At 43.0% G+C, this 12,226-nt stretch overlaps 2 protein-coding genes and 1 long non-coding RNA gene across 4 annotated transcripts in view; 2 read left to right on the forward strand and 1 right to left on the reverse strand.

Moving 5' to 3' along the window:
* gas2l3 (growth arrest-specific 2 like 3) overlaps positions 1-4,631 on the reverse strand; it is a gene marked incomplete at its 3' end in the record, with an annotated part of 139,261 nt that extends 134,630 nt beyond the window's left edge. The window contains 2 exon segments of one of the 2 annotated variants that reach the window (XM_037979976.1): positions 3,995-4,057; positions 4,481-4,631. 2 annotated transcript variants of the gene reach the window in all.
* Positions 4,632-5,213: 582 nt separating this feature from the next.
* Positions 5,214-9,282, forward strand: LOC119617776. Its single transcript, XR_005234185.1, has 2 exons — positions 5,214-5,740; positions 8,478-9,282. It is a non-coding gene; the product is annotated as an uncharacterized LOC119617776 (long non-coding RNA).
* Positions 9,283-10,853: 1,571 nt separating this feature from the next.
* The window catches only part of arid2 (AT rich interactive domain 2 (ARID, RFX-like)), a 29,738-nt gene continuing 28,365 nt past the window's right edge, over positions 10,854-12,226 (forward strand). The window contains exons 1-3 of the mRNA XM_017431590.3: positions 10,854-11,039; positions 11,171-11,356; positions 11,479-11,572. Coding sequence (XP_017287079.1) covers positions 11,265-11,356; positions 11,479-11,572 — 186 coding nt within the window. The 5' untranslated portion in view covers positions 10,854-11,039; positions 11,171-11,264. The remainder of the gene's footprint in view (positions 11,040-11,170; positions 11,357-11,478; positions 11,573-12,226) is intronic.

Consider the following 12,226-nt stretch of genomic DNA (forward strand, 5'->3'; position numbering starts at 1 on the left):
ATGTTAACAGGAAGTGACGTCACGTGTCTTCTTCCTGAGTTATTTGGGCTTATTTTGTATTCCACGCTACACAAACCCACAAAGAAGAGACTAGACCGCAGAAACGGTGGCGAATCACTTCAGAAACAATAAATATTGGGTTAAAGTTGCAGCGTTTTGGGCAAAGTTGCGCTGGGTTTGCTTGATTTTGCGTTAATAGTTGCGATCACAACATCGTGAAATCCTGGAGGGTCTGACTACCGTTTGGTCCAAACATAGTGAAAACTATGCGAGAAAATCGTCATGTTTCTGAAGGCCGTGCTGCTTTTTTTCCAGGCTTTAATTTGCTAATTACAGCAGACAGATCCGGTGAGTAATACTCTTTTCCCTGAAGTGTGAATCGGCTGCCGGCCAGCAAACCTTCACTGGAGTCCAGAGGGGGTTCAGCTGGACAAAACCAGTCTCGGGGGGAAAACCAGCTCCACCTCTATTAGAGTCCTTCCTGCTGAGCCCTTTGTGTCTGGACTTAATGACTTTGTCATTCAGAGCCAAGCCTCCTTTTCACTGCTGCCCCGTGCCGAGAGGAAAAATGTTTAAATACTACATCAACGGCCTTACATTCAGGTCTTTAATGATGGGCCTTTTCAAGGTGTTCTAATTAAACACCAATGTCCTTTCAGGGAGGATTAAATTATCTTCCTGACCTTCCTGTCCTTGTCGGGACGGGCCGTCCTTCGAGGCGGGACGGTGCGAGTAAAGCCCATCTTAAAGGCTTGAATGAGTGGGGGAAGCCACCTTGCAATCCCATTTTGATTGGTTGACGCTAATCAGGTCTGGGACACGAAAGCCCCTCGGTGCTGACTCAGGATCGGGCTTCAAGTCCTCGAGGACCGAGGTTGCTTTGGAGTCAAACCCACCAACGTTTAGCTGGTAAAAATCAGTCGAGATCACCCTTGGAGTTGACACAAACGGAAGATAAAAGTCAGCGTGTTGGCAGGAAACATGGGTTATGGGGTCAGGCAACTTTAAGGCCAAAAACGCTCTTTGAATCCGTTGGGAATCATTTGATTTGTCTTCAAATATTCAACAATGCTGACCCCACCCCCCTGGACAGCTAAAAAACCAAACTTTAATGAATGATGGGTTTCAGGTACAGAGACGTGTGCTGCTACTAATCCTGCTCGCCGGGGATATTAGGATGACTTTATTTTCACTGGTCCAATGGATCAGCGTGGACGGCGACCATTTCCTGTTTAGAATTCTTTCAAAATAAACTCCAACTGCTGGATTGATTTCAGCTTCGATTTATGTTTTTTCCATTTTGAAAGGAAGGGGTACGGGTCGTAGATGCGTCATTAAAACACCGCTTATCCTGACAGGATTTTATTTTACCAAGCTTGCAAAGTGAGACAAAGGACAATTTTGAGTTTGGGGTGTCTTTGAGCACCAAATTAATCTGAAACAGCCACCTTTCCCAAACGAGAGGTTTACAGTCAGATAAAAGATTCATTATCTGATAAAACAAAACCATCTTCCACCTTAAATGTTCATTTTGGACATTTCTGGAAATGGCGTGCCAGTAAAGTTGCCAACAAATAACTTAACAGGATTACGTTTTTCAAGGTTGGAGTAGTCGTTAGCACTAATAGCCATCTACAACAGGTAAGATACCCTTTAATCAGCTCCCATAGCTTTTCAATTCAAGTTTCTACAGCTTATGACAACATTTGCATCCAAACTTCATGTAAATATTACGATCAAAGTTCGAATTCTGCTGAAGCGCGTTTAAATAACCCCCACACGAAATGTAAGTGTGTTGATAAAAACCCTCGACAGGAAGTGGCAGATAATTCGAGCTGAACTTGTTGGGAAGAGACGAGTTTAATGTCTGTTAAAAAAGAGCAGATCTCTGCTGAAGATGGAAACAAAAAAGTGAAGACCCTGCTGTATTCGTTCACTCCTCTGAAAACAACACGTATAAATAATGCATAACGTCTCACACACACACACACACACACACACACACACAGATGAGACAAAGAAGGCTTAATGAGTTAAGGATGCTTCAGGCTCCATATGGGCCACGCTGCCCCACAATAGGGATGATAATAAAATCTTGGATTACCCCTCATTTATTTAGGATGCAGCTTACAGGAAGACGTGTGTGTGCGTGTGTGTGGCAGCCTTTAAGCGTGAGGCCTGATGCCAAAAGATCAAGCAGATGGTGATTATGAAGTTATGGGAAAAATGAGGTTGATCCTCCTCCTTTATAATAAAAACTAAAAGGAAGCAGCAACAGAATCATGATTGGGTTGGATCTACATGAGACAAGCCTGAAATTAAATTTAAATAAATACATCCATGGTGCCAACAGATGGAAGATAATGGTTTCAATTTTACCATTAAACTGTCCTCAGGGCCACCATCCTGCAGGTTTTCCTTGTTCCTCTGCTCCAACACACCTGATCTGAATCAATGGGTGATTAACAGGCTTCTGCAGAACATGAAGAGGTGATTTAACCTCTGAATCAGGTGTGTTGGAGCAGAGAAACAAGGAAAACATGCAGGATGGAGACCCTGAGGACCAGGATTGGCCACCCCTGCCTTAGAAGAAACACAAAATGGTTATAATGTAATCAACCTGAACAAATATTGTGCTGAAGTTTGGTGCTTGAGCAGCTGAGAGTCATCAAAACTTTATTCAAGGTTTGACCAAAAGCAGCTATTATTATTATTTCAGCCTAAAACTCCAGCATAAAAGGGCGATATGCACTTCTTCAAGGAATGGTCGGACTTTAGGGTCAAAGTGTTTTAAACGAGCCCAGTTGCAAGTTCTGACGTGGAGGACGTCCTTCAAATGATCCCAACTCCAATCCTGAAGCCAAGTGAAAAAAAAACTTTTCAAATCATTAAAACCTCGAGCGCCTCCTTTTCACCAAGATGGAAGATTCAATCGAAAGATGCTGCAGATTTTACAGGAAGCACCTTTTTTTTTTTTTTTTTTTAAATTTCCCCCTTCATCCCACAGGAAACCAGGATTGCACCATGGAGCAGGACTCAACATTAACATCTTCATTGTCCTGACACAATAGGCGCATACCTGCCAACCGTCCCACATTTAGCCCCCCTGTCCCGCATCACCCTGTGCAGGACAGCCTAAAGTCCCACATTTGGCCCTCACACGCCACACTTTGTATTTCCCACGCAAAAAAAAAAAAAAAAAAAAACCACACACAGCCTTTTTGTCACTTTAACGCTATATTTAGTGAGTTTTCAGATCCCTCTAGCATTTTTTTAAAGCAACTAGCGACAAATCTAGTGACTTTGGCGGCTAAATGTGCTGTAAGCCCCGCCCACTTCCACTGTTTTTGTGTGAGTCGTGTAGTCGTCTGATGACAGAGAGCTAAAGATGGAGAGGCAGAAAGATAAAGATGGAGGCAGGAAAGAAAGCTTTTCAAAGTGGTTGAAAGACAGCAGGAAGTTGTGTCTGAGCATCAAGAGGAGGCCTGGAAATGTTCAGGTTAGCTAATAAATAACAAGTTCCAGCTGTTTACTGATCAGTGTTTACAACCTAACAGCTGAGAGGATGGAGAGGAAGATCCAAACTTGAGAGCAGCTATGATATGTGTTTAATTCAAATTAATTGATCAGAAATCAGGAAAATCCTGTTGAATCTGTGATGTTTGTGTGTTTTTCTGGGAGGGATGTTTTAATGACATGATCAGCTGATGAAGAGATCAGCTGTTTATATACAACTGTAGATATTTGGGCAGACAGACTTAAACACAGATAATGTAAGACTTAAAGTGTGAATGTGTGAGTGTGTGTGTGGTAGGTGCACCAGCAGGAGGAAACATCCGAGCCCCGAGCGCTCGGACCTACAACCAGCAACATAAACCCTCATCCAAACAAACCACCTTACCATGATCCTATTAGCCTCTATATTACCTCGCAACAGCTCAGCAAACACGGTGTAAATATAAATATGAACTAATGAAACTATTCATCCTCTTACCTGCTGCCAATCAAGGATGGACACGCATGCGCAGTAGAGGTCGCCTCTCGCTCAATGGAGGACCTGAGGAAGCCAATTAAACAAGAACGGGGTTGTGTAAAATCAACACTGGATGGTCCAGTTACTCTTTTTAAGCCATGTGTGTGTGTGTGTGTGGGACAGACACACACACACACTTTACCTGGAATAGCTTTAAGCTAGCTAATCAAGGACAGATGTTTGCAGAGCTAAACTTTTTACTGCAGCTGGCGCTTTTATTTTTATTTTTCTGTCAACACCGAGCAAACTGTGGAGACAGAAAACGACTCAGGGCGATACACGTCTTAAAAAACACCAGAAAGGGTTTAGTTTTTTCTGTTTTCCTCCGAATCGTGTTGGAAAAAAAAAAAAACTTCCACGAGGCTCTCTTTGTGGATTTTAGGAAAACAGCAGCAACAAAACTCTCCCTTCGACAGGAAATTTAAAAAAAACAACCTTCAAACTTACCGGAAACGGCACCAAGCAGAACCTCTGGGTCCGGTTTCGTTGCTCGAACGCGTTTATTCGGTTCGGTAAATCAGTTATGATCCGCTGCCGCAGCTGGGGTTGTTATGGGCAGCGCTGTTCGAATCAGCCAATCAGGAGTGCGGAAGCGGCTCGGGGGGGCGGGGCCTCGGCGACACCTGAATATGGCTTTACTGGATGGGATCCTGGGAAATAGGGTTTACAAGAAGAAGTGATAAATAAGGTATCAGGTGAACAAGCGTTCAGACGGGTTGTATCAGTGACGTCACCATAATCAGTCAGTGACGTCACATACTCATTAGGTCAAATCTGAGGTCCAGGTCTGCGCTTAATTGCCTTGTCTGTCTGTTAGCAAAATATCCCACGAACCACTGGACCGATTTTAACGAAACTCTCAGAAAGCAACCACTAGATGTACGGCTACAGCTCATTCGCTTTTGGAGCCAGACCCAGTTAAGATGGCCGCCACAGGCAGGCAACTTCCAAACACACAAAAATTCCTTCAAATCGGTCAGTTCGGCAAACATCAAGCTACAATTTGGTGTGGTCGTAGCTGAGAGTCATGCTCAATTCATGCTCCAAGGGCTAACTGATTACATCATCCTTTTGTTTCCAAAACTCTGTCATTAGCTGTTAGAGTCAGCTCTGTCTGTCTGTTAGCAGAATATCTCACGGATCACTGGATGGATTTGAACAAAACTTTCAGGAAGTCAACGCTGGGTGTGCGTCTGCAACTGATTTTCTTTTGGGGACGATTCACATCAAGATGGCTGCCGCAGCTAATCAGCTTTAGAGAATACATAAATGACTATAACTCGATGAGTTTGGCAGATTTTGTGCTAAAACTTGGCGTGGCGGTCGCTGAGAGTCATCTTCAACACATGGTCCACATCTCGTGGGATTTCATGTTATTTACAAACTGCTCTGTTCCTTCTCATCACAAGAGCTTTTAAGGTTTTGGGTGGCGGGTGATATGCATTCCTTCAGGTAATCTTAGCCCGACCAACAGGCTTCTTTCCTACCTACAGTAACAAACATCTGATGGGAATTCAGACCACCGTGGCCTCTTAGAGCCAACAATGACGGGGATGAGTTCATCCACATCAAAGAGCGTCTTTAGGACATTTCTGTCTCCAGGGGAAGAAGGAGGCTTGTGTTTCGGCCGCACCCTCGTCCTTTTGTGGAGTGAAATCATGTCAACAATCTGCTCTGGGATAAATGCCTGCCTCCATAACAAGTCAGGTGAGCTCGTTTTTAAATTCCCTGAAACCAGATACTGTTCTGTTCCTGGGATGTTGTTGTTTTCGGTGCGGCAGGAAAAAACACGTTGGTTCAGCTCGGTTTAGCGGAAAGAAATTGTCAAAATGTACATTTCGAGGACGATTTCTATTCGCTGGCCAGAGTAAACATCCCATCAATATTCATGACCCCAAAAGACACTTTTCCACTTTTTCATCCCCGTGATTTTTAATACTTCTGAGTCAAACATCACAACAACGTTAACTAAAGCTTTTTTTTAATTTTATTTTACTAGTAAACTAGCACAATTAAAACCATCATCAAACTCAAGGCCCGCGGGCCAGATCCGGCCCTCTGTAACATTTCATCCGGCCCTCCAGTCTGGTTCAGATCGAATCTCTGATTCTTATTTTGCTTTAAAAAAAAATGAAGTTTTCTCTGACAGTGACTTAGAAACCAACAATATATAGTTTTAATTTCTGTATGATCAGGTTTTTGTCTGTTTTAATGTTAAAAACTTCATTTAAAAGCTGAGTGAGGCGTAAGAAATGACTGCTAATGATGAGCTTTTTGAAGTTTGATCTATTTGTCTGTGTTCATTAAAGTCTGTTTGCTCTAAATTCTGTATAATCTGTAACTGGGAAAAGTTCATTAATATTTCTATATGAATGATTTGACATAATACATCTAAAACTAATTAATTTATGTAATTGTTAACAAATATTGATCGCGATTGGACCAAATTTTTAATTTTGGCCCCCTTGCGTCTCTGGGTTTAACCCCCCTGACGTAAAGGGTTAAAGTGCAGCAGAGTTCCTCCATTGTTGGCCACAGTTGTTTACCCTGCAGTGGAACATGCTGACCTACTTACATTATGCTCCACATGTTACAGCGTATAAAAAAACTAAGAGAAGGAAACTACGGTTTCCTTCTCTTAAACCAAGCCGTCGTTTGGGTTTAATTTTCTAATAATTTAACGTGACAAGCAGGGGCGCCACAACGGGGGTGGGGCGTGGGGGCAATGGCCACCCCTAAAATATTGGTGGCCCCCCTCATCTACCCCAAGCTGTTGTTTTAATTTCCCCCAGCTGTTTGGGATGAAAAGAACCTCAGGAACATAAAAAACACGTTGTTTTCGAACAATTAGGAGTTCAAAATGTAAATATATTTTATTTTAAAATAAAATAAAACTTTAAAGCTAGTCTCCCTGAATGAAGACAACCGGTAATGTTGAGGTGCAGAAAGCTAATGTCTTCAATGGGACATTATATGCAGTTTTTTTTTTCAAATATGTTCAGCTTAGCTAAAGCTACTAATACTAATAAATAACAAGTTCCAGCTGTTTACTGATCAGCATTTACAATCTAACAGCTGAGAGGCTGGAGAGAAAGAATCAGGACAGACAACAAAGGGGACACATATTTTCTTCTTGTTTAAAAGCTATTATTAGTAGCTGTAGATTTTGTTGATAGAGTTTTAATGGATTGTGGTAAGAAAAAAATCTTTTTTAAAAGCTGACGTTAAAACATAAGAAATGAATGCTAATGATGTGTCTTTTTTAAGTTAAATCTATTCTTCTTTGTTTATTAAACTATATTTGCTTTAAATTCAATGTAATATAAAACTGGGAAAAGTTATTTGATATTTGTATATGAATAATTTGACATATTATGTCTAAAAATAGGTTAATTTATGTATGTTTTCAATAAATATTGATTCAGATTGGCTCTTGGTTAAACAAACATGATATATAAACAGAAATGATCCATTTGATCAAAGTATCAGAATAAAACACGAGTTAAGTATATGAAATTGTAAAAAAAAAAATCTGAAATATTACAAATACTAGTTTTTCCGACTATAAACAGGAAATAGTAAAGCCTTTTTAAGAGTTAAACCCTTTTAAAACCACAGGGATCACCGGTGACACAGCAGCTTGCTACCTTTTTTGAATTTTAGTCATTCAAACTAAAAAATAAAATAAAAAAAGTCGAAGAAAATCCAATTCCATTTTTGTCCTGTTCTTCTTATAACAGTTTTACGCATTTAATTACATAAGAATGGTAAATACTTGACAGATTTATAAAGTTCTACTTCTCCTAGAAAAAGGGTGTAAATTATTTACACATAGGGCATTTTTTGACAATTATTGACCAAAAAAAAACAGGTTTTAATGCATCTATTATGGCGCTAAAAGGGTTAAATACTTGGAAAATGAGGCATTTGTGCTACGTAGTGGTGACGGCGGAGTATTACACAAAGTCTGTGTTTTGTGGCTAAAATCGGTTTTGTTTAGCTAAAAAGAGAAAGTTTTTAATCAGTAAATGTAGGCCGAATGTGGGCAGGAAAAAAGGGTGTAAATTATTTACACATATGACATTTTTTTGACATATTTACTGACTAAAATAGACAAGAAAGACCAGTTTTCAATGTATTTTATTATGGTGCTATAAGACTTGGCAAAATGAGGCATTTCTGCCCCCTAGTGGTGACGGTGGAGTATTACACAAAGTCTGTTTAGTTAAAAAGAGAATGTTTTTAATCAATAAATTTAGGCCTAATATGGGTAGACTTTAAGCTTTATTTTGACAGCTTTCAATGTTTTTTTAATAAAGTTTATTTTATTTAAATAACAATGTTAAACACAGGAACAGGGCGCTGTTTGGACAGATGAAATTATTCTGAACTGGCCGGGACAAATAAAGACATTTTTCATTTATTTGTTATTTTTGCCTTCCAGCATGCACCTTGATCCAGCTGTGACTGTATCAGTCACACAGCTGGATCGATACGCTCCTGAGGGGACGCGGCGAGCCGTTAGGGCCAGAAGATGGAGCCCTTTGCCATCAGATGAGCGCTCAGGGAGGCGGAGGGGCTGCTGAGAGTCCTGCTGGGACCTTTTGTTTGGGTGCCTGGGGGGTCAGCGTGGGCTTACTGGCCCCCTTCTCGCACCATATGCCACCAGAGGCCTGACTGTCACATCGGATGAGCGTCTCGGCGGCGGCGGCACATCTGACTGTACGGCGTCCGCCGTCTCTTCGATTTCCTGTAGGCCCAGAGCGTCTCAAACTCCAACCATACGTTCCCTTTTCCATGTATCTCCTCAGAACATAAACATGTCAAGTTCTTGCTGCAACAGGCATTAATTAAGCCTCTCATCTCCCTAATTGGTGCCGTGGGTTTAATTTCAAACTTAACGTTCAATAAAACGAACCTGTTCAGAAGCCCTCCCTGTAATTATACTACTGTGGTTAAAACGAGGCAAAACATTCAAACAAATGGCTGAAAAGAATGAATTTGTTCTGCACGTTTTCAGCCAAGTTGTTCAAAAGCATCTCCTGAATCTAAAAAAAAGAAAAGAAAGGCAAACACGTTAATCTGAATCAAATACAAACTACTTTTCAGACCCGCACACAAATACATGAACTGAAGCAGACTGGTTTAACACTAAAATAACCCAGTAATAACAAAATGCTGCTCATTTTTTAAGTCTACTTTCTGCAGATCCAATAAAAACACCACTTATATGCAACTGTTACCTTTAATAATGATAATAAAAACAGCCTTAGCCCTGTTAAAGTGTATATAAACATACCAAACAATAATATGCATCCTCAGATAATAATAAGTATTAAATACTGGCTATATAATTTGTAGAGTTCCTGAAAACACAAACTGTTTATGCCAAAGTGCAGCATTATGTGTCTTAGGCTACAAATACTGCGAACGCACGAGCAGCTAGCCTGTTAGCTTCGGAACTAGCCTATTCTTAAAACCCATTTTCGCATAAATTTAACAAATTTCATCAAACCAATTCCGGTTAGAACGGCTCGGCGTTTAGTAATAAACAGACGAAGGATCACGACTGAAATATTTCGTGATTTATACGCGAGCCACGCCGGGGGTAATCTCGTTAGCGGTGGTGGAATTTGACACGCTAAAGAGAAGCGCTGCTAGCGTAAAAAAAAGAAAGAAATCAACACGAAATGACGTGTTTTCTCCTTTAAATGGCGGTTTAATGTAAATGTTTCGAATTGGACTACAGATCTGGAGTTAAACGAGCCCTCAGAAAATAGCTGGATTTAAATAAACCCTTTTTAAAGCAGCCCGGTAGATGTTTAGCTAAACGCTTGCTAAGCTAACGAGCTAGCGCCGTGGAGCCGTTAGCCCAGAATTCGTTTGATGAGGTGGGGAGTCCAAACGGGCGCGCGAGCCGGACTCGCGGCGGTTTAACTGCAAAAACAGCACCGTTTTCCAAACCGCACGCGACGACACGAATGTTTTCCGCTGTCTGGTGTCAATTCCTCAAAATGGGGTCTGCTAACGTACGTCTCCGCCATTTTGTGACAGGTTTTTCATTGAGCAAAGGGGTACGTGTAATGGTTGAATGTAACCCCATCAAGAAGAAGATATCCGCCTGGCAGTTCCTGCGAGAGAGAGAAAAAAAGGGACCAGGGAGGAATTTTTCAACCCTCCCGTGAGATTAAAAAAAAAAAAAGGGAAAGGAAAGTCGCCTCCTTGATGCGGGGGAGCGAGCGACGGCGGCTTCCCGCAAGTCCCGCAACAGATCGCGCCAAGAAAAAACAAACAAACAAAAGCAAAAACTGTAATCATTGAAATTACCAAATAACCTCACTGGCAACTCCATTTATCACCCTGCGATCTCAATCAAGTTTAGCCTCTTTATTAATACAGCATAAAAGATGGACCAAATAATAAACAAAGTATAAATACGCTAAATAACAGCTTTACTTTATTTTTTATAGAAATATCAGTTTTGACTCTTCCGCTATCCTTAGCTGCTTGGCTAATATCAGCATGTAGGGAGTGTTGGGTCTGAAAAAGCAATTTAAATTTAAAATCATTTGTTGCCAAGCATAACACGCTTGATTGGGATAATAAGGAAGCTGGGTTAATTAGAATTATCCCCCCCCTGCCCCCAACGGGATGCTTCCATGAACATTTTGACCCGTTTTTCTGTATTTATCATGTATTTACGCTCCCCCGCCACAGAATATTGTCAGACGGTCCCTGACGCGGAGAACGGGCTCTATTGTTCCGGCGGTCGCGCGGCCCCCTCGGCCGGCGCAGTACCGCCGCTGGCCGCAGAGGGCGCTGCGCGCATGGCAGGCCGGGCTCCGCGGCCTTCACGTCTTTTTGTCTGAGAACTGGATCCCCTCTCCGCCGCTCTACAGTGTGCGCGATAGCCTCGGAGCTGCGTCCGTACCACACTGTCAAACCACTCCAAACGACCAAAAAGCATTAATTCAACACTTTCCGCCATGGCGCTCCTAATCTACCGGTAAATCGACCGTATTTGTGACTGTTCGCTGGAACTTAGTCCCGGGCTTGCTTTCTGTGTGCATCAGTCTTTATTAGCGAGCTGCCGCTCTCCTTGCTACCAGCTATTTCTTTAACTTTTTAAACACTCAGCTCGGCGAATGACTGAGCGCCGGCGGAGTATGGGATCCTTGGCGTCTTAGGAAGCGACTGAAGTGGGCTTTAACCGTGTCTGCATGCGAAGACCATGGCAAATTCGACGGGGAAGAATCTACCAGACCAGCGGAGGAAAGGACAGGCTTTCCTGGACGAGCTGCGGCAATTCCACCAAAGCAGAGGGTGAGATCGGGGCGTCTTTTTCCTCAAATCTTAACTTTAAACCTCGCCTGCACGAGCGTGCGAGTTGGCCGGAGTGTTATTTTGACGGCGTGTGGCTTGATTTCGTGTGTTATCCCCGACAGATCGCCGTTCAAGAAGATTCCTATCGTGGGTGGGAGAGAGCTGGACCTGAACGCTCTCTACATGAGAGTCGTCTCTTTAGGTGGATTTGCTAAGGTGAGTGGGAACCGCAAAAAAAAAAGGAAAACAAAGTGGGATTTCTCCACACTCCCGCCGCCCGTGGACTCGTCGCCGGACCAACTCGGGACAAGTGGGAAGCCCCTCCGGTTTTAGTGGCTCGGTGTCGGCCTTGTGCTAGTTTTTTGCCGTGTATCTTCTATGCACCGTGGTGGCTCGTGTTTGTTGTGCGGGCTTCTTTTTCTTTTTTTGTGTTTATTTTTGTTGTTGTTGCTTGAATCAGTCCGAGGCGCTCTCCGGAGTCGCGGTGCAGTTCGGAGCGACTCAAAATTAGCGGGCACGTTCGCCATCGATCTATCGGCACGGAGCCCGGCCTCGGGGCGAGGGGGTGGTGGGGAGAAGGGAAGCGAGAGCGGCGCGCGGGACCCCGGGCGCGTCGCTCGCGGCCGGTTCGAACCCCGGAGGGGCAGCTTTTTTAAGAAAGGAAAAAAAGAAAAAGAAATTCCCCCCCTTTCTGTCTTCACGGCCGTGTTTCTTCGGCAGCCACGGCTGGCCACGGACTGTAGGCCTCACAAGGCCCGGCCGGCGGCGGCACCGAGACGCTCGGCAACTCCGAAAACTTAACTGCTCGGCGCGAGCTTCCCCCCAACTCTCCTCGTGCCGGAGACAGTCGGTTGGAGTTTTGTCCTCGTG

This window comes from Kryptolebias marmoratus, linkage group LG1 (genome assembly GCF_001649575.2).
Source record: "Kryptolebias marmoratus isolate JLee-2015 linkage group LG1, ASM164957v2, whole genome shotgun sequence".
In the NCBI taxonomy this organism is placed as follows: Eukaryota; Metazoa; Chordata; class Actinopteri; order Cyprinodontiformes; family Rivulidae; genus Kryptolebias; species Kryptolebias marmoratus.